The sequence below is a fragment of the Rhinolophus hipposideros genome (assembly GCF_964194185.1).
Source record: "Rhinolophus hipposideros genome assembly, chromosome: 10".
In the NCBI taxonomy this organism is placed as follows: domain Eukaryota; kingdom Metazoa; phylum Chordata; class Mammalia; order Chiroptera; family Rhinolophidae; genus Rhinolophus; species Rhinolophus hipposideros.
Genome location: NC_138056.1, coordinates 2,732,505 through 2,758,305, shown reverse-complemented (window position 1 = coordinate 2,758,305; position 25,801 = coordinate 2,732,505). Strand labels below are relative to the sequence as shown.

At 56.1% G+C, this 25,801-nt stretch overlaps 1 protein-coding gene and 1 long non-coding RNA gene across 8 annotated transcripts in view; one reads left to right on the top strand and one right to left on the bottom strand.

The window, feature by feature from the left end:
• The window catches only part of SHANK2 (SH3 and multiple ankyrin repeat domains 2), a 253,496-nt gene that overhangs the window by 115,556 nt on the left and 112,139 nt on the right, over nucleotides 1-25,801 (bottom strand). For all 5 annotated transcript variants that reach the window (XM_081064094.1, XM_081064096.1, XM_081064097.1 and 2 more), the window contains 2 exons: nucleotides 20,547-20,629; nucleotides 18,861-18,985 (listed from right to left, as the gene is read on the bottom strand). In XM_081064094.1, coding sequence (XP_080920220.1) covers nucleotides 18,861-18,985; nucleotides 20,547-20,629 — 208 coding nt within the window. The remainder of the gene's footprint in view (nucleotides 1-18,860; nucleotides 18,986-20,546; nucleotides 20,630-25,801) is intronic.
• On the top strand, nucleotides 20,744-25,166 carry LOC308504084. 3 transcript variants are annotated; one of them, XR_013994297.1, is made up of 4 exons: nucleotides 20,744-21,290; nucleotides 21,459-21,634; nucleotides 22,158-22,466; nucleotides 23,448-25,166. It is a non-coding gene; the product is annotated as an uncharacterized lncRNA (long non-coding RNA). The 3 variants fall into 3 exon arrangements; XR_013994296.1 differs by having other exon boundaries at nucleotides 20,744-21,205; nucleotides 22,158-25,166; XR_013994298.1 differs by having other exon boundaries at nucleotides 22,158-25,166.

Genomic DNA, 25,801 nt, shown 5'->3' with positions numbered 1-25,801 from the left:
TTATATGTTAGTTTCCTGGGGCTGCTGTAACAAATTGCCACAAGCTGGGGGCTTAAAACACCAGAAATATATCCTCCCACAGTCTGGAGGGGCCAGAAGTCAGAAACCCGGGTGTTGCAGGGCTGTGCTCCCTCCTGAGGCTCCTTCCTGCCTCTTCTAGCTTCCGGGGGCTCCAGGTGTCCCTGGGATGGTGGCTTTGCTCCCTTGTGTTGTTGATGGCCCCGCTTTGTTAGATCTGCTCAGAGTTTCTTGTATAACGATGATAAAACATCTGAATAATTACCAACACAGGCAATGAGGAGAACTCCTAGAAAAATCTTGACTTCTGGCTGCTACAAATGGCGTGTTTGACCGATTCCTGGGTTGAAACCCTAACCGCCCGCCGTGATGGTGAGTGGAGGTGCGGCCTTCGGCAGCTGACGGGGTCGTGAGTGTGGGCCCCATGGATGGGACCAGTGTCCTTACAAGGCAGGCCCCACAGCGCTCTCACCCTCCTGCCGGGTGCGGACTGCAAAGGGCTGAGGCCCGAGCCACGAAGGCAGCTGTCCCTGGGTGAGGGTCCGGCACCAGCGACTGTCATTGGGTCTGACTGCTGGGTAACAAGGCTCAGACTCTTTCTTGGGATTCCTGGGCTGGGGAGAGGGTCATGAGGGCCTGGGCGCCAGGACAGGGAGGGTCAGAAGGATGGTGGTGGCACTGCTGCAGGTTGCCAGTGCTGCGTGCGGAGGCCGGTCTCACCGGCATTCAAATGGGCCTTTTCACAGGCTTTGTCCTCGGGGTCCCTTTAAAGGGAACCAGATAAGCCAGGCCAACACTTACTGCTCTCCACCCCAACAGCAAACCATTCTTGGAAGATGGCCATCGGGCGGGTTTCCAGGTAAATTTTCTTGGTTAAAAATGCCATGAGCCTTACAACTTTGATTTTCCACTTGATTCCAATTTAAATCCCTAATAACTGCAGGGCTGGGGGGAGATACTGAATGAACAAAGCACCGAGTGAGTGACAAAGGGGCTCTGGGTGGAACTGCATGGGAAGGTGACAAACTGGATCGTCACAAGCGAACCGCTTGTGAACTGTTACAGTCGTTAGATTTGTGGGGATGGCAGCTCTGTCCCTCCAACTGCAACCGAGGTGACACCGAGAAGTGTTCCCTGTACCCACACGAGCTGCAAACGGAGGTGGCTGCCCTAGCCTTAAACTCCCGACACCTCCCCTCCTCTGCTGGGAAATAGTAAGTGACACAAACGGGGCACGTATTTCCTGGAGATTTCTATCTGGCTCAGGAGAATGTCCGCTGAAGGCAGCTAAGAGTGACGGACGTCTCGGGAGAGACCAGGAGTAATGGAGGGGCAGGGCCTTAGGTGCCAGCTGCCTTCTGGCCTGCGGATCCCGTGTTAATTAGGCAAGAAATACAAGGTTTTAAAAAGTTACGTTCAAAAGAGTTGAGTCGTCCTCTGACTCCCCCCGGTAACCCGCTATCACGTAGGGCCCAAGCCGCCCAGACCTTTCATACCCATTTACGTTCCCTGGGAAATCCAGGAGGGAGCATACACATGGTATTTTTGCATACTTAAAATAAGAATAAATGCTATTATTTATGGCTCGCGAGGCTCTAAAACTCATGTTTGTCATTTAGGAGTAGGTTTGTGGATTGCCTTGTGTCTGTTTGAACACCCTCTCCTCTTTCTTTTTCGTTCAAGTGACAGGATTTACTGAGCGCCTGCTACGTGCCAGGTGCCTTTGGTTGTAGGTGAGCAAGAAAGACAGTCTTTGCTCCCTGAGCTTATGGTCCGCGGGGGAACACTGACCCACAACAAAGAATGAATAGAAACTATGCCACGTGCCAGTGAGTGCTGACTAAACAGGAACTGACAAAGGGGCTGGGATGGAGAAGGGAAGGGGGACAAAGGGTGGGGAGGCCACGGGGGGGGGGGGGGGTGCCCTTCCGAGCTGGGCCTCACCCCCGTCTCACCCCTACCGCCCGCCAGGCCAAATATGTTCACTTTGCTGTGCAGCCACTCCGCCGCCCATCTCCGGAACTTTTCCATGTTCCCAAAGAGAAACCGTCTCCACTGAACACTCACTCCCCAGCTCCAGGCGTATGCCATCCCACTTTCTGTCTCTAGGAATTTGATGACTCTAGGGACCTCATGTGGGTGGGATCACACATCGTCCCTTTCTTTTTACTCCAACCGTGCACCCCCTGGTCCTGTCCCTCCCCTTCCCTCTGCTCCCCAGCCCAGACTCTTAGAGGGCAGGGCCCCCAGCCCCTCCTCCAGCTGGGCTCCTGCTCTGAGAAAGGGGCCATGTTCTTCTTCCTGCTGTAAGTGAAAGAGGCAGGCTGCTCTCTGAAGGCGCACCTTTCTAAGGAGAATTCCCAGAGACAGGCTTCATCTAAGCCAAACCGGAGGGAGGACGGCACCAGAATCCATGGCCAGATGTGCCGGCACACCTCACACAGTTACCGAGTGCCAGTGTGTCACCATCATCATGCGGTCATCTACCAGACCACAGCCTGAGCCTCGTACCACGGCCAGCACCTGTACCTCAATAAACAAATGAAAAAGGGGTGGCTGTTTAAGCTGACCCAGCCTGGCAGGAATGAGGGACAAGCACGCCGGGAATCCAAAGGTCTCAGCGAGAGCACCTCGCGGGGCTGGGTTAGCTCCGTCCTGCTGGACACTGCAATTCTGGAGTTGGTGAGTGAAGGCAGGGGCATCTGGGAGTGGCCACGGGCTGGGGCAGGGCTGGCCATGTGACTGCGGGGCACACAGCCTGTTCTCCAGAAAACAGAAACAAATCAGGCCCTCCGTCCAGAAGGCTCATTAAAAAGAACTCCTGGGAAACTAACTGACCACAAACTAAATTTCTTCCCAGAACAGTTGAGGCCGAGCCCCACATGGGAAGAGAGACCAACGACTGCCGACCCACATGGCGGTGCAGGGGCAGGACTGTCTCCTTACTGAGGCCATGGCCTTCATGTGTGCCTGCCACCAGGCCCCCAGGCCGAGCCACCCTGTGCTCACTGACCCACATGGCTCTGTCTCACTTCCGGCCAGGAAGAGGCCGCAGGGCCCTTGGGGAGCTGGGCCAAGTAGAGCTGGCCGGGCCGGTGTCCAGCCAGGTAGCCAGGCTCTCCACCAGCCCTCGGGGCCACCTTCCTGCCCCAGAGGAGGACACACAGTGTTCAAGACCTACGGACCCTGAGCCAGACTTGGGTTTGGGGAGTCCTGCCCCATCCACCCCTCTCAGATCGTCACGCTCACGGAGCCTCGGCTGGGTACTCCTGCTGCCTCCCCTGTGAGCCTGGCAAGGGTGGAGGTCGCAGCACAGAGTGGGTGCTCAGCAGTGGGCACGGGCGTTATTGTTATTACTCCCCGCACTGTGTGGACCCCACCCACTGGCAAATTACTGAGATGGTAGCAATGCTGGTCTCCCTTGTTGCCGTGACCCCCTAAACCTGCGCCATTCAGTGTAAGTGACTGAGTCTAAGGCTGGAAAAATTGTTCCCCGCAGGCAGGAAAGGGCGAGTCCATCGGGCTGTTTCAGACACGCCCTTCCCCTACACAGCAGGTCGCAGGCCCCGGAGCGTGTCCCCCAAGCACTCTCTCATGCACTGAATGTGTGCGTCCCCCACATTCCGAGGACCTTGAAGCCCTAACCCCAGTGTGATGGTATTTGGAGGCGGGCCTCTGGGAGGTGGTTAGGGATCGGTGGGGTCATCATCAGATCCCACGATGGGGTCAGTGTTCTTATAAGAGGAAGAGACCAGAGGTCTTTCTCTGCCACGCGAGAGCCTGAGAAGAAGGCACCGACTTCAGAAAGAGGGCTCTCCCCAGGCACCTGGCCTTGCTGGCAGCTGGATCTTGACCCCAGCTTCTAGAACTATGAGAAATTAATAGGTTAACCCCCCCGCCCCCTCTCTACGGTAATCTGTTGTAGAAGCCTGAGCAGAACAAGGTGCACGCTTGTCACAAGTTTGGGCCCCTCAAGCAAAGGTGCCCAATCAGAGCCAGCCCCCTCAAAATCAGTGGTGTGACCACAGCTCATCTCTTCCAACACACACGGTCCCCACCTGTCCCCCGCTTCCTGTTTTGACCCCTTCCCTCCCTCTGAAAACACTGACGGACCAAACACTGTGACGGGCCGGGCTTGTGCACACCTGAGCACGGGGCCGTGGGGGGAGCCTGACTCCACGCTCTGGGAAGAAGGACCGGGTCTGGCACCTCTGTTTCCCCAGCCACTCACTAGCTCAAGGCCTCGCCCTACATCATAGCTGCTCAGACTAAGTCCATAACCCACGTACACATATACACCATGGTCTCACGTGGTCCAGTCCAGGCCCAAAATGATTTTCAAAACAACCGTAGCCCAGGTACCCAGACGGACAGTCTGTAATGCAACTTCTCCAGTTATGAAAAGGGATCCAAGCCGCGTCTTTCAGTAGCCCTTCGTTTCACAACCCGCGAGCCCTTGGTGTCTCCAGGCCCCCCCGACCCCTAGCTCCTTGCCCCTGCCCGAGCCCCCCGTCCTGTTTCTCTAGTCCTGACTCTCTCTCCCTTTCTTCTCAGATCTGAAGACTTGCCCTCTCTGGCAGGTGAAACAGAAGGGTGACTGGAGGGAAGGTGGGTGGGAAGCCCAATCACACCCCAAGGGAATGACTAGGGAATGAATGAATAAATGAATGAGTGAATGAATGAAAGGGTGCTGCGTGGATGATGGCGTTGCTTTCTACCAGTCATTAAAAGAAAGCACTTCAGCCGACACTCTTGACAGCTACAACGTACAGGTTCAGAGCCACCATCTGGATGCCGGGACACCCCAGTGTTTTCTGCTAAATTCCAAGGGAGGCTGCAAGGTGCAGAGAGAAGACTCACCATGGCACGCGGGACCCAGCCCCTGAGTGACCCAGGACTTCACCGATTACTCTGTATGTCAGCTGCAGCCCAAAGGCTTCTGGGCCCAGGGACAGGCGTGCTCAGCCTTGAACAGGACACCATTCAGCCAGGCCTGGGAGGCGGGGGGAAGACCCTGGGGGTCTTCACAAGGTGTCCTTGGGATCAGATCTGAACAGCATGCAGAGCTTAGAAGTCAGGGTCCCTTTGCCCCAGCTTGTCATAGGGTCTGTGCCACTGGGCCTGTGGGAATCAGAGAACCTGTGTACCCCCAGAGAACCCAGAGGCCAGCGGGAGGGTTGGGGCTGATGGGCCCACGGAGAACGTGGACGGCCACCCTGCACGGCGAGGCAGGGAGTGGCTGTCTGCTGGGTCTGCCTGTCCCGCAGTGTGTCTTCCTCTTCCCCACACCTGAAACTCAGCCTTCCTGTGGGAGCCGGCCCACCCCCACTCTCAGTCCTGGTGGCCAAGGGGGTTGACGCAGCCCGTTGTCTCTGGGGAGGGCACGTGACCCATCCTGGCCAGTCAGCGTTTTCCATCAGTCTAGTTAGTCACCGGCTCAGGGATGGACATGTGACAAAGGTAGACCAATGAGACGCGCTCTCTTTCTGCTGGGGTTCCTCCATCAGCAGCATGAGAACCTGGAGCTGGGGGAGGCTGTGTTCACCACCTTTGTGGGGAGAAACCCCTTGAGGACAAAGCTGACACAGGAAATCAGAGGCGAGATAGGCAGTGAGGTCCTGGGGACATCACTGAGCTCCTGGATCCAGCTGGGCCTGAAGCCAAACAGCTCTGGGATTTTCAGTCACTCAAACCAATAAATTCCCTCTTTATGTTGAGTTAGTGTGAACTGAGTTCCATGAGGTGTACAGAAAGTTCTGGAATAACAGAGCTGAGGCGCACAGTTTGTACTGAGTTCTGTCAGTTGTACAAAACGTTCTAGATAACAGTTGGGAACCACAGAGGAGATGGGGCACTCTTACTTTGCGTTTGTCCTTAACCAACGCCCCCTGAAGCCCAAATGCCCTGCTCCCCTCACCTCCTCCAGGAAGCCCTCAGGGATCCTTTAATCCGGCCCAGGGGTCTCTCCCTGGCCAGCCCCTTGACTCTGGCCCTTACTCCCGGTCACACGGTGAAGTTCACAGTGTGGGCTTTGAAATAGCCGCCTACCTGGGGCTCAGCCCCACTCTGCCACTCACTCCCTGTGTGTCTGCAAGTGAGTCCCCCTCTCTGTGCCCCGGCCTCCTTGTGCAGAAAGAGGAGCTGGTGGGAACATGTGTACTACACTGAGCATGAGCGAGTCCATGGCACTTGGAATCCTGAGAACGGCGCCTGGCACACAGGACGGTGACCTTCTCCATGGAGACTGTCACGGCTGTGTTTATGTCATTTGCAGGCAGCTGGTGCGTCCGGTCGGTTTTGGTTCTGTCTCCACGCCCGGGGCTGGCTCCCTTCCCTCTGCTCTGCTGCCCTTCTGCCAGGCCGAGCACCAAGATGGTCATTTACTAAAGTGCTCAGTGCACTCCTGTCGATTCACCCCAAGGCTGGGTCAGCAGTTCAGGGAAACACAGAATTACCACATGACCCAGCAAGTCCATGCCCCCAGCTCTGCAGACCCCAAAGAACTGAATGCAGGGACCCAAACAGACGTCTGTACACGCGTGTTCATAGCAGTGTCCTTCACAGTCGCCAAAGCTAGAAGCAACCCAAGTGTCCACCAACAGATGGACAGACGAAATGTGGTCCATCCACACAGTGGAATATTATCTGGCCACAGAAGGAAATGCTGCGCTGACACCCGCTGCCACATGGATGAGCCTCAGAAACACGACGCTGAGTGAAAGGAGCCAGACACAGAGGGTCACGTACTATAGGGTCCCACGTATTAATATATGAAATGTCTAGAATATGCAAATCTATACAGACAGAAAGTGGATTAGCGGTTGTCTGAGGCGGAGGGCAGCTGTGGGGGGATATGGAGTGACTGCTAATGGGCAGGGGTTTCTTTTTAAGGTGATGAGAATGTTCTAGAACTAGACAGGTGTGTTGATTCCACAGCTTGTGAATGCGCCAAATGCCAGTGGATTGCACTTTAAAATGGTTAAATGGTAAATTGTATGGTATGTGTATTTTCACCACAATAAAAATGCTACACACAATAAAAACATACACACACCTGACAAAATGTGTCTCTAACAGATACATGTAAAGCAATAAACCCTGAGAAGATGAGCATCGTGGCAGGAACCCTGTCTCCTGGCAGCACCACCTGACTTTTCCACTGTTCCTATTCCCTATTCTTTTCCACTTTTTCTCTATTCCCAGTGATGTCTGGGGGACGGGACGTACTCCAACCATAAAGACATAACACTAACGTAAAAACCGGTCACCAGGCACCTCTGGGGCAGAGTTCACTCTAGGTCCCTAAAATTTCCCAAGGGGAGGGTCAGCCGTAACCCCTATACCCCCCCCCCCCCAGCTCTGAGTGGGTACTGGGAGCATTCCAGAGCTTAGCAGGAAAGGGCTGGTTGATGGCTCCGGTGTAAGTCAGTCAAGCGTCTCGACTTCCTGGCTGCGATGGGGGCTAGGGAGGGGTCTGGGAGAGACGAGCCGCCTCTCCAACACAGAAGGTTCCAGCACGGCCTCTTGATGTCCTCAGTGGCGTCGGCTAGCCTCTGGGTCACACCCGGGAACTCAGCTCATCCATTCAATTGGAAAACCTAACCTGGGCTGCTCCTCTGTGCCAGACTCTGTCCTGGGTGCTGGGACGACCGAGGGCACGAGAGGAGGGCCCGTCCCTTAGATGGGACTTGGGCTCTGGAAGGGGGATTCTCAGCCAACAAACCCCTGGCTTCTACAGTCTCAGCGAGTGGCGATGCTGAGAACAGAAACGCCCCTTCGTAGAGAGGCGTGTGGTTTGGGGAGGTTTACGCCGTTTAGAGAAGACGGTCATGGAAGGCTCTGGAAAAGGGGAGCAAGCAGCTGACGTAAGTGAGCCACTGTGGGCATAAGGCGGAGAGTCCCAGGAGGAAGGAGGGGGTGCGCAGAAGGCTGCGCCGGGAGACATCAGCCGGGAGGAGGAGGGTCCTGCACGCAGCGCAAGGACCGGGTTACACTGCAGTGACAGTGTGACGAGTGGACAGTCCCTGACTGTGAATGAAGCAATGACTCTGGAAGCAGGAGAGGAATCCAGGACAGCCCCCCAGGCAGCGAGCAGTCTCAGGAGTGACTTTTCACCCTGTTATGAGTGTGAGCGCAGAGGCAGGAGTGCGACATGCTTAGAGCATGGTGCTGGGGCCACACAGGAGCTTTGCGATGCTCAGCCTGCTTTTCTGGCCTCTCTGTGCCTCAATGTCCTCATCTGAGAAATGGGGGCAATAGTAGAAGCCACCTTACAGGTTCTGATGAGGCTTAAACGAGTGAGTACACACAGAACGCTCAGTGAGGGTGATGCTGAACACACGACAGGAATGGCGTGGGCGAGGGTTCTAGTCTAATGACCATGCTTGGGGCATGTCCAGAAAATCAGTTATCAGGAGCCAGGCCACTGGCCACCAGCCTGTCCTGGCATGGCCCTGCTCAGGCCCAGGGAGCACCTCCAGGTCCCAGCAGCTACGAATGCCAGCTGTTGTCTGGTTCGCTCATGGGCAGATTGGCACTTTTCCATATTCCTCTCTCACCCCCATCTTTTCAGGCCAGTACTGGGGATCCTTCGGTGAGCCAGACCCAGCCGGTTCCACCTTAGGCGGCTCACATCTGACCTCACCATGGCGGGTTCCAGCGGGCAGCTTCCTCGGGTGGTGAGACCCTGCCTCGGGGAGAGGAGGCGTCTGGCCTGGTCGGGAAGGCACTCTACCCCTCCCATGGGCTAACAGCAACAGCAACAGTAATAGGAATGGCTCCTCCTGCATATACGGCTTAGCTCCTGCCCTGCTTTTCCTACATGCTTCACACACACACACACTCACGAGACTAAGAGATGGGAGCTATTCCTATTCCCACCTTGCAGATGAGGAACTGGACACACAGAGGGGTTGTGTAACTCACCCAAGGTCACACAGCATGTAGGTAGAGCAGGTAGATTTGGACCCAGGTGAGATGCCTCCTGAGGCTGTGCTTTTAAGCCATACTCTCAGCTCTGATCTGCTTCTCAAGGGTAGCGACCCTGTCTGGGCTCTACATTCACCTCCCTTCTCCAGGAAGGTCCCAGCCTGGTGACTGGCACGCCACAGAAATCCCTGCCAAAACCCCCGAGGAAGCTGGTCTCCAGCGACAGAGTGAGGCCCGACCCCTCAGCTCAGCGTTCAAGGTCCTCCCTGAGCAGTGGGCCTCCTGGCATTTCCTGTACATTCCTGCCTTTACCTAGGCTGCGCCACGCACGTGTGCCAACAAGCAGCATTTAACAGATACTGACCAAATGCCTGTCACGTGCTCGGCTTTGGCTGGCCCCGTATCTCACAGAGCTTTGAGGAAAGGCTTCCCTGTGGAGGTGCCGCTGAGCAGAGATATGAGGGTGAGCCAGAGTGACCCCAGTGGAGGAGGACAGGGAAAGCCAGCGAGCGAGCAACGTGGCACATTCGGGAGATCAGGGAGAGAGCGTCAGGGTCAAGGCCCACCTGTCTCCTTGCAGGCCAGTGTGTGTGCCACCTCCCCCCCCCCATCCAGTGCAATCACCAGTTCCCCCTCTGTGCCCCAGCCCCACGTCCCAATAGAGTTCTGTGGGCCTCCCTCCTCCACCTAACTTTGGCCCTCAAGGGCAGCGATGGCTCCGCTCCTCTCCATGACGCCCAGCCCCACCCACAGAGGAGGGGCTCCAAAAGTGCGTTGAATGAAACCAGAGGTTCCCAGTAAAGGGAAATGGAAAATCTGCTGGTGGGTGTCTGGTCTCATGGCACCAAAGCACGGGGACAGATCATTCTCGGAGCTCGACAGCATCGGACAGTACAGTGGCCTTCACATCCCACCCCCACGCCTTCTCAGCCTAACTCCACTTGTTGTCGGCACACACCACCCCCCTAATTCCCGGGACTGACAAACTCCATCAATTAAAAGATCCTACAGGGCGTTTAGCACAAGGACTTCCTTCAGTTCATTTGCCAACCTAACTGCTTGTATCATGAAACTCCCCACAAAAGGGCACTGCAGACAGAGACAAATCAATGCTAACGAGAGCCTGCTGAGCGCACTGGGAGGCACGCGAGTGGGAGAGCGGCATGTGGAGAGGAGCAAGGAGGGTCCTTTCAGGGGAGGCCAGAGGTACACCAGAGATCCCTGAACCAGAAGCTTCCAATGGGGGCTCTCAGGTCACCATACCTACAGCAGACCTCACCCTGTGTAGACTGGGGCTGGCTCTACAGCCACCCTCTGGATTGAAAGAGACAATTACAAGATTACATCTCAATGAATCAGGACTTACTGGGGGCATCAGCCAGACCCACGCTTTGGGGTCTGCCTAGATTCAGATCTCCCTGTGGGGCCCTGGCAAGCTACCCAATCAACCAGTTTCATCACTTGCAAAATGGGCATGAAACACCTACTACCCAGGACTGCCCATCACTGAACACGTTTTGGGGCGTCTGTCATGCATCAGGCACTATCCTGGGCGCTGGACACACAGTCGGGACCAGATCAGCAAACTCCCCAGCACGTTGGGAGCAGGCATTCTCGTGAGGGAGATGGGCAGTAAGTCAACCACCCAACACATGAGATGATTCTGATGATGAAGGAAGCACACACCCGAGTGTCCAAGAGAGTGTGCCTGAGGAGGTCTCTCTGAGAAGGTGACATGAGCCAAACCTCAGTGACGAAGGGAAGGTAAGCTCAGAGCACAAGACATCGTAGACGCATCCCACCTCTTCACAGAAGAGATTTTGCCCCCAAGCAAACACACTCACTGAATAATAAGTTGCTGTGCCCAGGAAGGCCGTGCCACAGGACACAGGGATGGGAGGTGAAGACAACCAGGGAGGGGACGTGCTGAGGCCTCCCATCAGGCTCCTCCTCCAGGGGGAGGCCCTGGCTCCGAACTTCAGCACCACGGAGAGCTCCAGGACGCCGCAAAAAGCTCCAGCATCCCCGCAAAAAAGCTCCAGCACCCTGGAGAGCTCCGGGACGCCGCAAAAAGCTCCAGCATCCCCGCAAAAAAAGCTTCAGCACCCTGGAGAGCTCAGGACGCCGCAAAAAGCTCCAGCATCCCCGCAAAAAGCTTCAGCACCCTGGAGAGCTCCAGGACGCCGCAGAGATTCAGCACCACGGACAGAAACCGGAAAGAGCTTCAGCACCCAGGAGAGGTCCAGCTGCACATACCCTCCTGTGGCTCCTCGCCACTGACCAGCCACACACACGTAGTGGCTCCTACTTACACAGACATTCCAGGCTGTCTCTGGACCGGCCCCAGTCACCCCAAGCTCCACAACGTCTGGCCACTCCCCAAATCCACACGGGACCATCCTGACCCCGTAAGCTTTCCCAGGAGCCTTCCCTCTTTCTCTTCTTTCTCAGTTCTGCCTATAGAAACCCCACTTCCTCATCAAAGTGTGGTGTCAACAGCATCTCTTTCATGAAGCCCTTTTTCTGACTTATCTTGGGGCCTTCACCCTCTGCTTTTTGTTCTCCTTCCAAACTGAGAGTCCCTCACGGAACTGTCTGATTCATGTCTCCTCTCCACACAGCACACACCAGCCCCAGCACCTCATATGCTTCAGAAATGAATGTATGAAGTTGCAAAAATGACTTGTACAACAGCTACCAATTGTCGGGAGCTCACTCTGCCAGGAACTGTGCTACGTGCTTCCCACATATTTTTATTTACAATTTAAGAAACTGAAACCAGGAGACGAGGGATTTTTCCAGGTTCACACAGTTGAGAAGTGGCAAAGCCTGAATTCAAACCCGGAGCACACTGCACGGCCTGTGCCCTTGACCGAGGTTCCTTCCCATCTCTCTCCGACCCAGTGCACTGCCATCTGCCAGTCCCACGGAACCTTGAGCACAGCAGCCATGGTCCCCTGAAGTGATTCTGAATCTTTTTTTAGCCTAAAATTGAAATCACTGATGCTTCAAATTGGAACCCCAAAATGAATGAGCCAAGACCAGAACTGCAATCGCTAAGCCGCCTGCCTCCACCTTCTCAGCAGGATTCTGGGCTGCTCCTCAGCCTGGACCACCTGTTCCCAGTCAACATGGACGAGGGCGTGATCCAGTCCCTAGTCTTAGGAGGGGCCATGGCTATGAGAAGGAAAAGGGTCCAGCCTGCCAGCCTTCCAGGGGCTCCCCCAAGAGCAGTGGCCTCTTCAGAGCCTCAGAGAGCAAAGACCCCCAAAGAAAGGAGCCCTGGAGGTCCAGGACTGTAATGACAGCACTTTGCCCCAGGCACTGGCATCAGCTGAAGGCAAACAACGGCAGTAACTGAGATCCTCTGTGCTGAATTTTATTTGCTATTAAAGGAATGTTTTCCAACCATCGCTGAGAGAATTTGGCTGGAAGCTTTGACCTCAGCAAAGGCTGGGCAGGGGGACAAAGGGGCAAGTAAAGGTGGCCACGGCCTCTCTTCCTACACTGATTCAGATGCAGGCAGGCAAGAAGCAGAGGAGCTGGAGTGGAGAGCTGACCGGGGGCCCAGGCCTTCTCCAAAGCCACAGAGCTTCAGAACAGAAGGAGTCCACACTTGGAGGGCCCAGGATGGCCGCTGGGACCTGCTTGTCTTTGATGTGAAACCAACAAAACTTGACAATCGAAGTATCAACATTACTCAAGGTTAAGAATTTGCCAGTCGTGTTAGCTTCCAGCTAACAACAGCTGGAGTTTGGTCTGTAACTTAGTTATTGGACTAAATAAATACCTAGTTAAAATGATGTAAAAAAGATACTAAGAATTTTTTTGGGGGGGGAGGCCCTGAGGACCACCAGCAGGACATGGGATAAGCCTTTCATGATATCCAGAAAGGCGAGACGGACAAGTGTGAGTTGTGCTGCGCGGCCCAACAACTGGACCGCAAGGAGGCTGGCACTGCAGAAACCCCGGGAGGCTCTGGCCTCAGCCCTGGGATGTGTCGCTAGAGGACAAAATGGGAGTGACGAATAGAAATTCTAAGAGCACCTACAAGCTGGTCCCACGCCAACACAGAATTGAGCAAGGCAGTGAGTGCCCTGGGAGCAGAGATCAAGCCAGATCCGGAGGCAGGCCTGCCAGGCTCGGGGTTGGGGCGGCAGGTGCCTGCATTAGCTGAGATCCCCTCCGTGGGAGAGGCATCAAGAAGCCAGTGCACTCTTGGCTGGCAGTGCCACACTGTACGTGCTTGGCCCACGGTGGGTGTGCTCTGTAACTGCTCTCTGCTTGAAACAACGGGGGCAGCAGTCACCGGCCATTACTATAACTTATTATGACATTATTATTACTTGTTCAACTAACAGCCACGGGTTTCCTCTGCTGACGACGCAGGATAAGATGAGGACCAACAACGAACACTGATGGAATACCAGCTCTGTGCCCAGCGCGGCTGGTCCTCCGCCTTCTCTTAAGACCAAGGCTGAGAACAGGGCTCGGGCGGCACACAGCTCCTCCCAGGTGACTTGGTTCTCACCACCACCCATTTTGCTGACAGGACACTGAGACCCAGGAAGCATGTGCGGGTTAAGACCAGGCAGAGGAATGATCAGGAATAATGTGAACTTCCTCTCCTCTGTGCAACATTTAATTTGGAAGCGGGGCGATTACCATGAGGTTGGAACACTCGTTCACGGCTCCCGCTCAGTCGAAAGCAATGGTTTAGGTGAACAAGCATTAGAATCCACACTAGGGTTACAAGTCCTGTCCGCAAGCACCTGCCTAGGAAACGTTTCGTAAGTTCCTCAAATGGTCTCTGCGGAGAACACCAGGCCGTCCCTCTCTGCGTCCTCACTTCTGTGCAAACCGAGATGAGAAACCAGTCCCAGGCCATCCCTGGTGCAAGCATTTAATGCGGGGGGGAAAAGGAATTAGCCAACTGAAGCATCAGTGTTCAAGGATGAAGAGTACTGCTGCCGCGTGAGTTGCAAGAGAAAAACCTACTTAGGGAAATTAACACCAAGATGAGACTGTCCACTTCAGGGCTAAGAAAACAATCACAAAAAGCATAGGGGTCTCCAGCGCGGCCTCAGCTCGGTGAGCGATGCCCACAGGAAAATAATTAATGCCCAGAAAGCTTCGGAGAGCCAACGGTAGCAGCCTGACCACAGAGGCTGAGACACCACTCACCTGTGTGAGACAGCGCCGTGCTAAGGAATAATTTTCTACTTACAAAATTAATACCTGTCGAAAAATTAATGCTGTCATTCCAGAAAATTTGAGAAATAGAGAAAGGTCTGAAAAAAGAGAAAATAATCCCACATGATCCCATCACTGAGGGGTTAATATCTCCTTTCCTGTTTTTTTTTTCTATACCTATTTAGAGGGTGAGGTGGTATAATTTAGATGATATGTGCATATAATTTTGATTCAGCCCTTTTCACCTAATGGAAGGTAACCATTTCCCACTGGCACCAAGAACTCGCAAGAGTGATTTCCAGTGCTTTCCTGAGAGCCCATGGGGGATACACGCCTCCCCTCAGCGTTCCCCTATTTGCCCGCACCCCCTTCATATTCTGGCTACACTGTGATTTCTGCCTGTTTTTGAGCTCGCTCCCTTAGGATGGATTGTAAGCGTAACATTTCTGCGCCAGCCTGATGGTATTACACAGTGTCACACTAATTTCTAAAAAGTTTACGGCAATTTATTCTTCCACACGGCGACCTGTGAACACTGTCACTGCTGATAGGTATAGTTATATAAAAAAAAAAGCATTTGCTAATTGGAAAATAAGAATTGGCACCTTAGCGCTCGTTTTCGTTCTTACCCTTTGTCCATTTATACACCGAGCACATCAAAGCGTCTCTCACGAACCTCTGAGCTATGAGTCATTGAGTCACAGGGCCTGGGCTGGGATCCCAGCTTCTCCACCCATCTGCCGCTTAACCCGCCTGTGCCTCAGTTTCCACATCTGTAAAATGGGATAACAACAGACGCTCTGTTACAGAACTATTGTTGAGGTCCGATGGGACGGTGCGGTGCCGGCCAGACACACCTTGATTACTGTAAAGGACACAGGTCGGATTTGTTTCCCACTGTTGCCTGCCCTTTTGATGTTCACTGTCTAGTAGTATTTGTACGAACAATGCTTGAGATAACAGGTGTTTTAGTTTATGAAAGTAACACGACAAACGGAACTTAGCTTTCCAAACGGGGAGCCTGTGGAAGAAAGACCGGCCAAGGAGATCAACACACTACTTGCTTTTCTTCTTTAGTTAAAAAGCCAACACAATGAGGTGAGCCGGCCATCATGCTGCCGGCCCATCGGAGACCCTGGTAGGACCACCAGTTCTAGAAACACCGATCCCGAGCTCCTGCCTCGTGGTTCTGATTCTGTAGGTGTGGGCCGGCCACGAGGTCTGCTTCTGAAAGGTCTGCCAGGTCTCACTGAAGAGGCTGACGGGCCGTCCAGTTTGGTGGGTCCCTGAAGGACATCGAAGGGACATCCCAACCTCCGCGTCTCCCTAATGACTCGATGAGAAACTGCCACCCATGTGCCGTCTATGTCCTCCTTATGACTCACTGTAAATGACCTCTCCTGCCCCCTCTCACGGGGGTGACAGACTTATCAAGACAATCTCAAGGAAACAGGAGGAGACACACTGACAAACTACTATCATTAGTAAGACCAGTTGGAACTGGGTTTCCTGTTGCAGCCAAAAGGGACGTGGGCCTTCATTGCACCTTGCCAGGGGAGGACCCTCCTCACATTTGACCTGTGAGGAGAGACAAGCTTGTGCTGGTCCCCCACTTGCCTCTCTCCCTGGGCTGTCACTGTCCCTGGGCCCATTTCTCTACAGGCATCACTCTCCCCTGCAGGTCCCCGCAGGGGCACTCAACTGCCAGTGCCCTGCGTCCTCTCTGGGAAAGCTCCAGTGTCATCAGCCTCCAGGGGACTCTGGCACATGGGGCTGCTCTGGAACAGTGACCCTCAGAATCTATGAGCCACCATGTTCAAATACCCCCTCCACTTCTCCACCACTGAGCGAATGTCTCATGACAACCCAAGTGGCATACTAAGATCCGCCTTGCCCATAAGTCCCTATTTGAAGATGGCTTTTTACGTGGAACTGGGCTCAAAGCCTTTGCTTCTTGGTGACAGGTGGTCAACAAAGAAATGACAGCAACAACAAAAGAACAAACTTCTCCCAAATGCCAGGGCAGGACAGACATAAATTTAGAGGGTCAGCACCCAAAAGAGCACGCACAGCAGATTCCTCCGTGACAGGAGCGACGCCGGCTGGAGGACAAGGCCAGGACACGCTGACAAAGTCCAAGAAGGGCTTCCAAGCGCAGACATTCCCTTCAAAGTGGCCCCTTGGTCCCAACTTCAAACGCAGCCTGCATTTTCAAAGAGCAAATAAACATCTGACACGCTCTGAGTTCCTTTCCAACAGCAGAGTGAAAGGAAGGCTCGTGGGGGACGTGGTGGGGACGAGGACACTTTGTCCCCACTTGGGGCAGCTTTCCACATGGGCCTCTGCTCCTCACCAAGAGCTCAGACAGCCCATCGACTCCAGGGGTGGCTTCCTGCCACACGAAGACCACCTGAGACACATGAGTCCATCTAAAACAATCCCTCCAAGGTGGAAGCTTTTCCCTAAAAACGTAAAACAACTGTCTGTGGGAAACCACGTGCAGCTATAAGTGATATTAAGATTCTAGTGGTGGAATCCGGTAGCTAGGAAAACAATTCAATGGAGATTCAGTCTTTCTAATCCAAGCACCTAAAGGAGGATTTCTGAGCCCCACCACGTAGCCTTGGAAATGAACTGGGAGGAGCTGGGCTCCCAGGGTCCGGCCCCCGCCCTCGTCACTGCAGGACCACTGGTGAGCAGCCTCGGAGGGGCTGCGGCGAAGGAGAGCCCACTCCTCCTGCAGGTCATTTGTGATAGAATAACACCACACAGCCTAACGCTTCCAGCGCCGGGCCCTCCCACAATCCTGGAATGCAGAGGTTACCCAGAATATAAAACCTGTTCCAAAATGGCAAATATATTTGCATATCAGAGGTTAGGAGCAATGTCAAAGGAAATGCTTTGAAAACAGAAGTGCAGAAACTCTTAATGCGCCCAATTCCACGGAGGCGTTCATCCAACCAGGTGGCGAGCCTTCTCGACCCAGCCCAGGTGTGCTGGGCCACATCCGCCAACCCCATGCAGCTCTGCTTCCCTGGGCCACGGACCCACGGGGGTCCCCCGTTTCTGTTAGTGAATAGTTTATTAAGGAAACAATCTGAGGAGCCTATCAACAGGGGGTGTGCTTACATCGGCAGCCCTTGTTTATGATTTAAAACCAACAACAGCTCTGTCAACCTATTGGAGCCCCTCTTACACTCTCACACACACACATGCACGCACACGCACGCACACGCACGCACACGAAGGGGACTTACATCACAACTACATCCTACAGAAGATGATTCAACCCTATCTCTCTGCATTTTCCTGAGGTTACAAATCGAGTTAACCCATGAAACCACAGTGGGTTCTAATCTCCATCATTCTGGATCCACATCCCACAGTTTAATCGGACAAGCATCCAAATGAGCTCATTCTCCATCCCAGCCAGGCTCTGAGGGGACAGTGGTAATTTAAATATATCGTTCAGCAGATAAAATGACACAACACGAGGTACCTGGAACAGGTTACGGCACCATCCCCACTGTACCTGGCTCCCTCCCCTCCAACGGTATCTTTCTTCCGGACTCCCGCTGCTCTGACAGCCTGAGCAGAGCGAAGGAGACCATGAGCAAAACCACAGCTCAAAAAGCACCCTTGGGAACCTAGGCGTAGGGGACAGAAATGGCTTCACGTGGCCATCTCGCCACAGCTGGGGTGTCCTCCTTTACGAAATGGAAAAGTGTCGGGCCAGCCCAATGCCAGGGACCACAACGTGGCCAGCGGGACACCATACATCCATTCCTTCCCCCCACACGTGGATTTCCAACGCAAAGACACAGGGCTCAGGGTTAGCGCCGAGAACACTTGTCCGAGAAACGCCAACTCCAACAAGGGCCATTTGCCCTTACCCAACCCCCTACAAAGAATATTCCCAGGTGCAACAGACTCTCTTGTCCCTACCAGTTCCAAAGAGTCACACGGTCCTGTACGAGACTGAAAGTAACACCTAAAGCCACGGAGGGCTGGGAGCTCAGGTGGGGGGCAGCTTGGACAGCTCACACACAGCGACGCGGCAGCGCCGGGTGCCTGAGAAACACGGGCTCTTGCATGTCGTGGATTCTTTCAGTGAGGACGACGCACCCTCCTTTTACCTACCAGCGGAAGCTGGTTTTCAAAGCATCTGAATTTTAAGTTGCCGTTCAGTGCCATCCACCGCAGCCACCTCTCCTGCGCAGCTCCTCGGTGTTTGAAGGCCGTCTTCTACCGACAGGCCACTTACCGCAGCTTACGAACCAATGGACTCTGAGCCACCACCGTTACAGACCTCATGCCAGCCACAGTCCTGCACCTTCCAGCTGGCCCCGATGGCACACGGATGGCCGATGGCCCCTCGTGGTGTCTATTCACAGTCACGGCGAAACTTTCTGCAGACCTCTGCGTGGCCCCGACATCACGGCAGCCACGTTTTTCTTCCTGCGAGTTCAAGACCAACGGCCAAACTCCACATTCATTTCCACCCTCCAAAGACTTATAGTCAAGGCCTCGAACACAACCCAAACACACACGTCTACAGGAAGTGGCACCCACACTGGGCAGACACAAGCAAGCACGAGTCCACAAGCCTCCACAAGCACCCGGGTCCTGGCCCCTTGGCCACGCTGCCAAGACATGGACCCTAGCCGTAAGAGAGTCGGCGCTCTCCCTCAGCAGAAAGACACAAACACCTGCGTCCCTACCTCGATCAGGAAGTCCCCAGTCCTCAATCCGGCTTGCCATGCCACCCCGCCTTCATCCACGGACTCCAAGTACTGCAGGGCCGGGAAGGCGGGCGTCGGCGTGAACTCCTCAATGGGCGTGTCCGCTGGGAAGGCAAGGACACCGGGTTACAAGCCTGGGCGAGGTTTCCAAGTGGGCAGCCCCACCCCCACGGGACCCAGGGAGAAAGACCCGTGTGTCTCCTGTTGGAAGGGGGCGGTGCAGGCCAGCGCTCCCCTGGGAAGGGCTGGACACTCAAGTCACAGGTCAGCACCTGCGTAATGAGCCACAGGCATCTGGGGCCAGCCTATCTTTCGGCCTCTCTGCTGAAAACACGGAGTAACGTGCCCCACTGTACATGTCTGTATGTACACGCCTGTCATTTTCTTTAAAAGCGTCCGTGACTAAACATTTTCAGTTCTAAAAATGGAAAAGTTTCCCCCATAACCACACAGAGCTACAGAAACACCACACGGAACCACTTGCCAAATCTAAGGCTACGAAGACCCACAATGAAGGGAAGCCAAGTGGGGGCACGGACAGAACAGAACGCTGACCCAGTGGGGGGCTGCAGATTTGGAACCCGCTTACGAATTGTGTGTGGGGAGCCCGGCTCTCTGGGACCACCCTGCAGCTGGCGTCCACGGGAGGGCAGGGCCCCCGCCGCACAGCGCTGCGAGCCTGGGCTCCGGGTCCTACACAGCTGCCCACTAAACTCTAGGGCAAGAGGTGGACTTTCCTGGGTTGAGCTGAGGGGCCGAGGTGGGGGTGGGGTGGTGGTGGGAGTGGGGTGGGAGGATGAAGATGGCCTCGGCAGGGGGAGGGGAGGGAACATCACACACAATCATGGACACACACGGAGACAGAGTCACGTTTTCTTTCTCTCTCTGGACAGCCTGAGCCTCGGGCAGGTGGGCTTGCCGCTCAGGGAGGAAGGCCGCCCCCAGCACAGGCGCCGGGCCCCCAGTGTAGAAACTTCCACATGGCTTACCCACCACACACGCGGTGGACAGCTGTCCCCTCTGGTGGGGAGGCGATGCCATTTTGTTTTCTTTCCAAAGGGGAGCCCCCAGGTCAAGGGCTGGCAGTGAGTGCATCGCCGTGGGACACGTCCCCCGAACCCCCCACCACGGTGCGTGCTGCTGGCTCAGGCCACAGCAGAGGGGACCATCTTGCCACATTTCCTTGGCAAAGTCACCTCAGAGGCAGGCACAGGGACGTCTGCTGCACTTGGGGCAGCAGCCCACTCCCAGGACGGGGCGGTTTCTAGATCCTGGAACAGGACTGGGTAATTCTGGGTGCCTGAGACCAGGAGCTCCGAACGCAGCCACAGTTGGGCTGAACTAATAAGCCACAAAACGTAGATTACATCCATGATCGAAAAGAAAAAAAAAAACGGGTGGGGGGAGGGAGAGAGAGAGAGCTCGTCCAGAGTGATGTTGTGTCCAGAAAATTAAAAATATTCCTAAAGGAGGCCCTGGGGTTCTCTGAGTAAGGCAGCAGTTAAGGAACACGGTTGCCTAGCAACCAAGTGCCCCCAGGAAAAAGGCTGCTTTCGGGGCTGGGGAGCGTCTTTCCTACAGGCGTGCACACACACACACACACACACACACACACACACACGCGCGACATGTGCATGCGGCCAGGCTGGGCGCAGCGGCTCTTACCTTTCGCCCCTCGCAGGACAAACCCAAAGCCCTCATTGTCCCTTTTCTGCAGGACCACCGTCTTATCCTGGATGATGCAGTCACTGCAGAGAGAAGTCCGGGGATAGCGACCATTATTGTGACCCGTCATCATCACCGTGGCTGCTCCTCCGACGGGGACGCTCATCATCAGAGCCAATTAATCACCCAGCTCGCCGGATCCGGGCAGCATGGAGGGAGCGAGCAGCACAGGGCGCAGGAGGAGTGAGGCAGCTGGGGGGGCAGGCTAACGGGATAGGCGGGCACGGCACAATGGGGCTCGGAGGGGGGGCCAGGCAGAGGCAGAGCAGGAGTGAGCAGGAGGAAGGAGTCATACATGGTGGGGAGGCCCGGGGCGCTGGCTGGGCGGGCTGGCTCCAGGCACCGGAAAGCAGGAAGAGTGAGCGGCCGCGAGGAACGCACGCCCGCCGTGCGCTAAGGAGCCCCGGCCGGAGGCATCTGCCAGGGAGCAAATGAAATCAGCCGGAGGAGAAATGAGGCAGCACTTTTGCTTTTTTTTTCCTTCTTCTTGAAGAGGTTTTTTTAAAAAAATCAAATTCTATTTGCTCCCTGCGTGAGCCGGCACCAGGAGACGCAGCGACCCCTCCCTCTCGTCCATCCCAGGGAACCTGGTGCCTCCAGTGAGCAGCGTCACCCGCGCAGACAAACTGCAGGCTGGTGGAGGGGTGGCCGGAGCATGCGGCGGGCGGGGGCTTCCAGCAGGAGGCAGGTCACTCATTGGGGCCCCGCGGTGGTGCTGGGACTCGGGCCTCCCTTGGGGGACGATGATGTGGGGATAGGGAGAAGGGGGCCCGGGCTCCCCCTTTGAGAGACAATCTAAAGCCATACCGTCTGCCTCTTGGCACAGCATTTTTTTTTTTTTTTTTTTTTAAGGAAAGAAACCCAAAGGCCCAACTTTGCATCAGCTGCTGTCATTTACAGGAAGGGCGCTTTGCCACATGGTTATTCATCCCCGGAAGCGCCGGGGTGCAGGACTGAAGTGGACTTCCCAGCAGGCCAGGCCGGCTGCAAGACCTGGCCCTGCCCCACTGTGGGGGGCTGCTCCGGAAGTAAGTCAGGAGCTGGAGGCCTGTGGGAAGGGGGCAGGGCAGGGTGGGATGGGGGGGCACCGAGGACAGGCTTTCTCCAGGGTCCTAAGGGGCTGGATGGGAGGACTGGGTGTGAACAGAAAGACCCCCACCCCCAGAAATCCCCCCCATGGAAAGGCTACAGCGGGCCTGGAAGAACCCAGCAGGCCTCTGTCTGAGACATAGGCCAGGGGACACAGACAGCTTACGGTAAGACATACTGACGGGCTCCGAGTCCCAGGCAACTGATGGTCAGCTTTGCCCAGCACTGGATTTCCCGCCTGCAGGAAGCACGTGGCCCCAGTATGCAGCCACCTGGGAGCAGCACGGCCAAGCCAGATTGGGGACCCCTGGGAGAGGAGGGGCAGGGGCGCTTGGACGAGGTGGTGGGCAGCTTCCATGGCGCAGATGAGGCAGGGGAGCTTCAGAGACGCGGGGGGACACAACTGGAGGGGGGCACATATCCTGACCCACTCCTGCCCCCGCCCCCTGCCCCCTGCATCAGACGGTCGTGAAGAAAGGAACTCGCCAGGTGACTGTCTTCCAGAGAAGGGCCGGCACAGAGGGGACACACACCTTGACATCTGGCAGACCATGCAATCCAGGACGACCGGTCCGATGTGGTCTAACAACTCGGGAGGGCAGTTCAGTCCGTCCCTGGGCTCTCGCTCTACCTCCCGCTCTCGGGACAGCCTGCCATGGGCAGGGAGCCCCCGTCTGGGAACTCGGCCATGACGGCACAGCCCACCAGACGAGATCCGAAGCATGGTCAGGAGCCAGCGGGTCACGCAGCTGCTGCCCTGCCTGACACTTAGTGAGTCACGGGGCTCTGTACACCTCAGTTTCCCTTCACATTACAAGGCGGTGAGAACAAGCCACAGGCCTCCCAGGAATCTGGTGAGGTTTATGGGTCGATACCCGTGATGGTATGGGGGAACGCGATACTCCCAGGGAGCCATCCCCCTAACCTGCCATGTGGAACCGCAGCCGGCCTGGCTGTTGGCCAGACCTGGAACCACAGGAGTGGGTGGGGGCGGGCAGGGGCTCTGTGGGGCTCAGATCCTCTCCCAGGCCTCCCCAGCGAGAACGCAGGCACAAAATGCTGTCCCACCACCACCCTCTGACCCTCTCAGGGGGAGGGCCACCCTGGCCCTGTGGTTCACTTCGTGCCCGGCAGGTACAAACCCCACGACCGGCTCCCGTCCCCTCCTCCAGGGAAAGGCTCCCCAAGGGCCCCAGCTGCCCAAGCACGGCCTTTTGCTCCTGCACTTTTCTACGCATGAGTAGCTGCTGGCAAGCAGCCCCCCAAATCCCAGAGGGTCCTGAGCCTGCTCTCCCTGGGGACACACATGGCCCCCAGCACCCACTTCTGCCCAGTACCAGGCACACAGCCCTTCCGTGGCCCAACGCTGCCCTGGACCTGCCTCGGGCTTCATGTGCCTCGCAGAAAACCTGCACATTTCCTACCAGCCATGCCCCCACCCCTTTGTTAGGGACAGTGCAGCTGGCCAGGCACTTATTGACCCCCTCCCCACTGACCGAACAGGGGCAGGGGCATTCTGTCCTGGTGGGCAAGGGTGACATTGGCATCATACAGAGCTCAACTCAAACCCCAGCTCTGCTCTGACCCGAAGGTCACTGTGACCTTCGGAGCCTCAGGGTCCCGCTCTGCAAAATGGGCATAACAGCAGACATGCCTTGTGGCCACGAGTGAACCTATCCCAGCACAGGCAGCCAGCAACCACCCTGAGCAGGGCAGGTGTTTACATGTGCCCACCTGCCCTTCTCCCGTAAGGACTGTTCCTGGGCTGACCACAGAGCCAGCTCCCGAGCACGGCTTACCCCTCTCAGCAAGTCCTGACCCGCCTAAGAACTTTCTGACTCATCCCTGTGACTGCCACCGCCTTGCCCTGCGCTCTGCTGGCCACGTCCTGTTTGCTGAATCGATGCCAAACTCCTCGTGTCTCTGCTGCCTGCCCATCATGACCCGTCTGTCGTTCACAGCAGACCTGGGTCTGAATCCCAACTCAGCCATTTGCTGGCTTCGCTTCCCAGAGCCTGTGTCCCCACCAGCATTATCTAGTATTGTACCTGCCTCCTAGAGACATGGAGGAGCCAGTAGGACAAGACTGCCCCCCCCCCCGAACACAGGGCATCTGCCCGTTAGCACCCCCACATGCCCTCTAGGGACGAATCCCCCAGGAGACATGGAGTCCTGAAAGGCAGTGCCCTCATCTTGCAGCTCACCTCCAGATGCCCAGAGCACCCAGCATAGCACAACGCGCCCCACGATGTCTGTGGGATGGAACCAAATGGGTGTGAAACCAGGAGAGAACAGGGGAGGCAGCCCAAGGAAGACCGAAGGAGGGTTCAACTTAGGGACACCCCGATTCCCAGCCGTACCCAGGGGCAGGAGCAGCTCAGCTCTGTGGAGTACCTACTGCACGCAGCTAGGCCGGCCCAGGAAGCCCGAGACGAAGCAGAAAGGTCGGCCTGGGCCTAGAAACTTACACTCTCTGTAGCACCCATGAAAAACCACGGGAAACGAGAACGGAAAGGTCGGTCCCTTAAAATAGGAGCTGACATCTAGTTTTGTGCGCATGGGACCGCCATGCACCCCATCTGTCTCTCCTACCGATCAGACTGGGAATCCCACACCCTGGGCCTCAGGGAGGAACCTTCCTGGAGATTAGGAACTCTCAGGGGGCTCTTTCTGCTGGTTTCAGAATCTAAAAATGGTCTCAAGATGACAGGCATGCTCATGTTTGGAAGCTGTTGCACTGATGCGGCTTCTGTGTGAGGCTGCGGGGGCCGTGTTGAGCCCCGAGATCCCGAGGTCACCCTGACCTCAGCCCCAGACAACCCTGTCCCACACCAGCAGGTCAGTCCTTGAGACACAGCTCAGACGCCTGCGACTCCACTTCACTGGGGCTCAACCTCGGCACCTACAGGGTCTCCATGCTGCTGACCTGGGTGAGCCTGGGGAAGTCACGGCCACCTGCTCCCTGGGAGCAGGGCCTCGTGAAACAAACAGCCCACCCCAAAGTGGGCCCGCCACACCCCCTCTGCACCTGCCCCTTGCTGCCTGGGACCACGAACCACGGTCACAGTCCAGTATCCGGCTCATTTTCACTCCCCGGAAATGTGCTAAGTCAGCCTTCCCCAACTGAGCTCCCTGGGCCTTCGGAACACCCCACGGCCGTAGGTGTCATGTTCCCTTTGCCTGCTACGCCCGCCCCCAGGGCTGGACAACTTACAGGCCCTCTGACCCGGGCAGAAGCCATCCGGCCCAAACCTCCCACCGCAGGGTAGCGTCACACATTTTCTCCCCCAGGGTCCATTCGAGCCTTGCCAACCTCTGACAGGGCCCCCGTACCCCGCTGACGCGTTAGCTGGGGGCTCCCTGGGAGCAAACACCATGCCCCGCTGCTGGTCAGATCTCCCGACGCGACCTGTTTACTCTTGCTGATATTCTACCTGTGTTTGTTGATTAAACACAACAGTGTAATCCAGCCGTGTTTGCTCCAAATGTGTTCTCAACAGCGTGGGGGGCACTTTAATGCACCCCAATGTAGCAGGAGCTGTGGAAGGTAAAGGGGGTAGGTGTCCAGCCCTGCCAAGTACAGCAGTGTAGGGCGTGAAAGTTCCCCTGCAGAGGACACCATCTATATCACGGCCATCACGGAGCCACGCACTTATGACGGCGATTTTGGCACAGATGGAAGTCAAATGCTTCAAGGAAGGGGCATTCTAGTTCATACAGAGGTGGCATACAGGCCACGGGCCGGCCTGAGAAATCGGGGTCCCCACCCCACGGGCGGGCCTCAGAAATCGGGGTCCCCACCCCACGGGCCGGCCTGAGAAATCGGGGTCCCCACCCCACTGGCCGGCCTGAGAAACAGGGGTCCCCACCCCACGGGCGGGCCTGGGAAATCGGGGTCCCCACCCCACTGGCCGGCCTGAGAAACAGGGGTCCCCACCCCACGGGCGGGCCTGGGAAATCGGGGTCCCCACCCCACTGGCCGGCCTGAGAAGTAGGGGTCCCCACCCCACTGGCCGGCCTGAGAAATCGGGGTCCCCACCCCACGGGCCGGCCTGAGAAATCGGGGTCCCCACCCCACGGGCCGGCCTGAGAAATCGGGGTCCCCA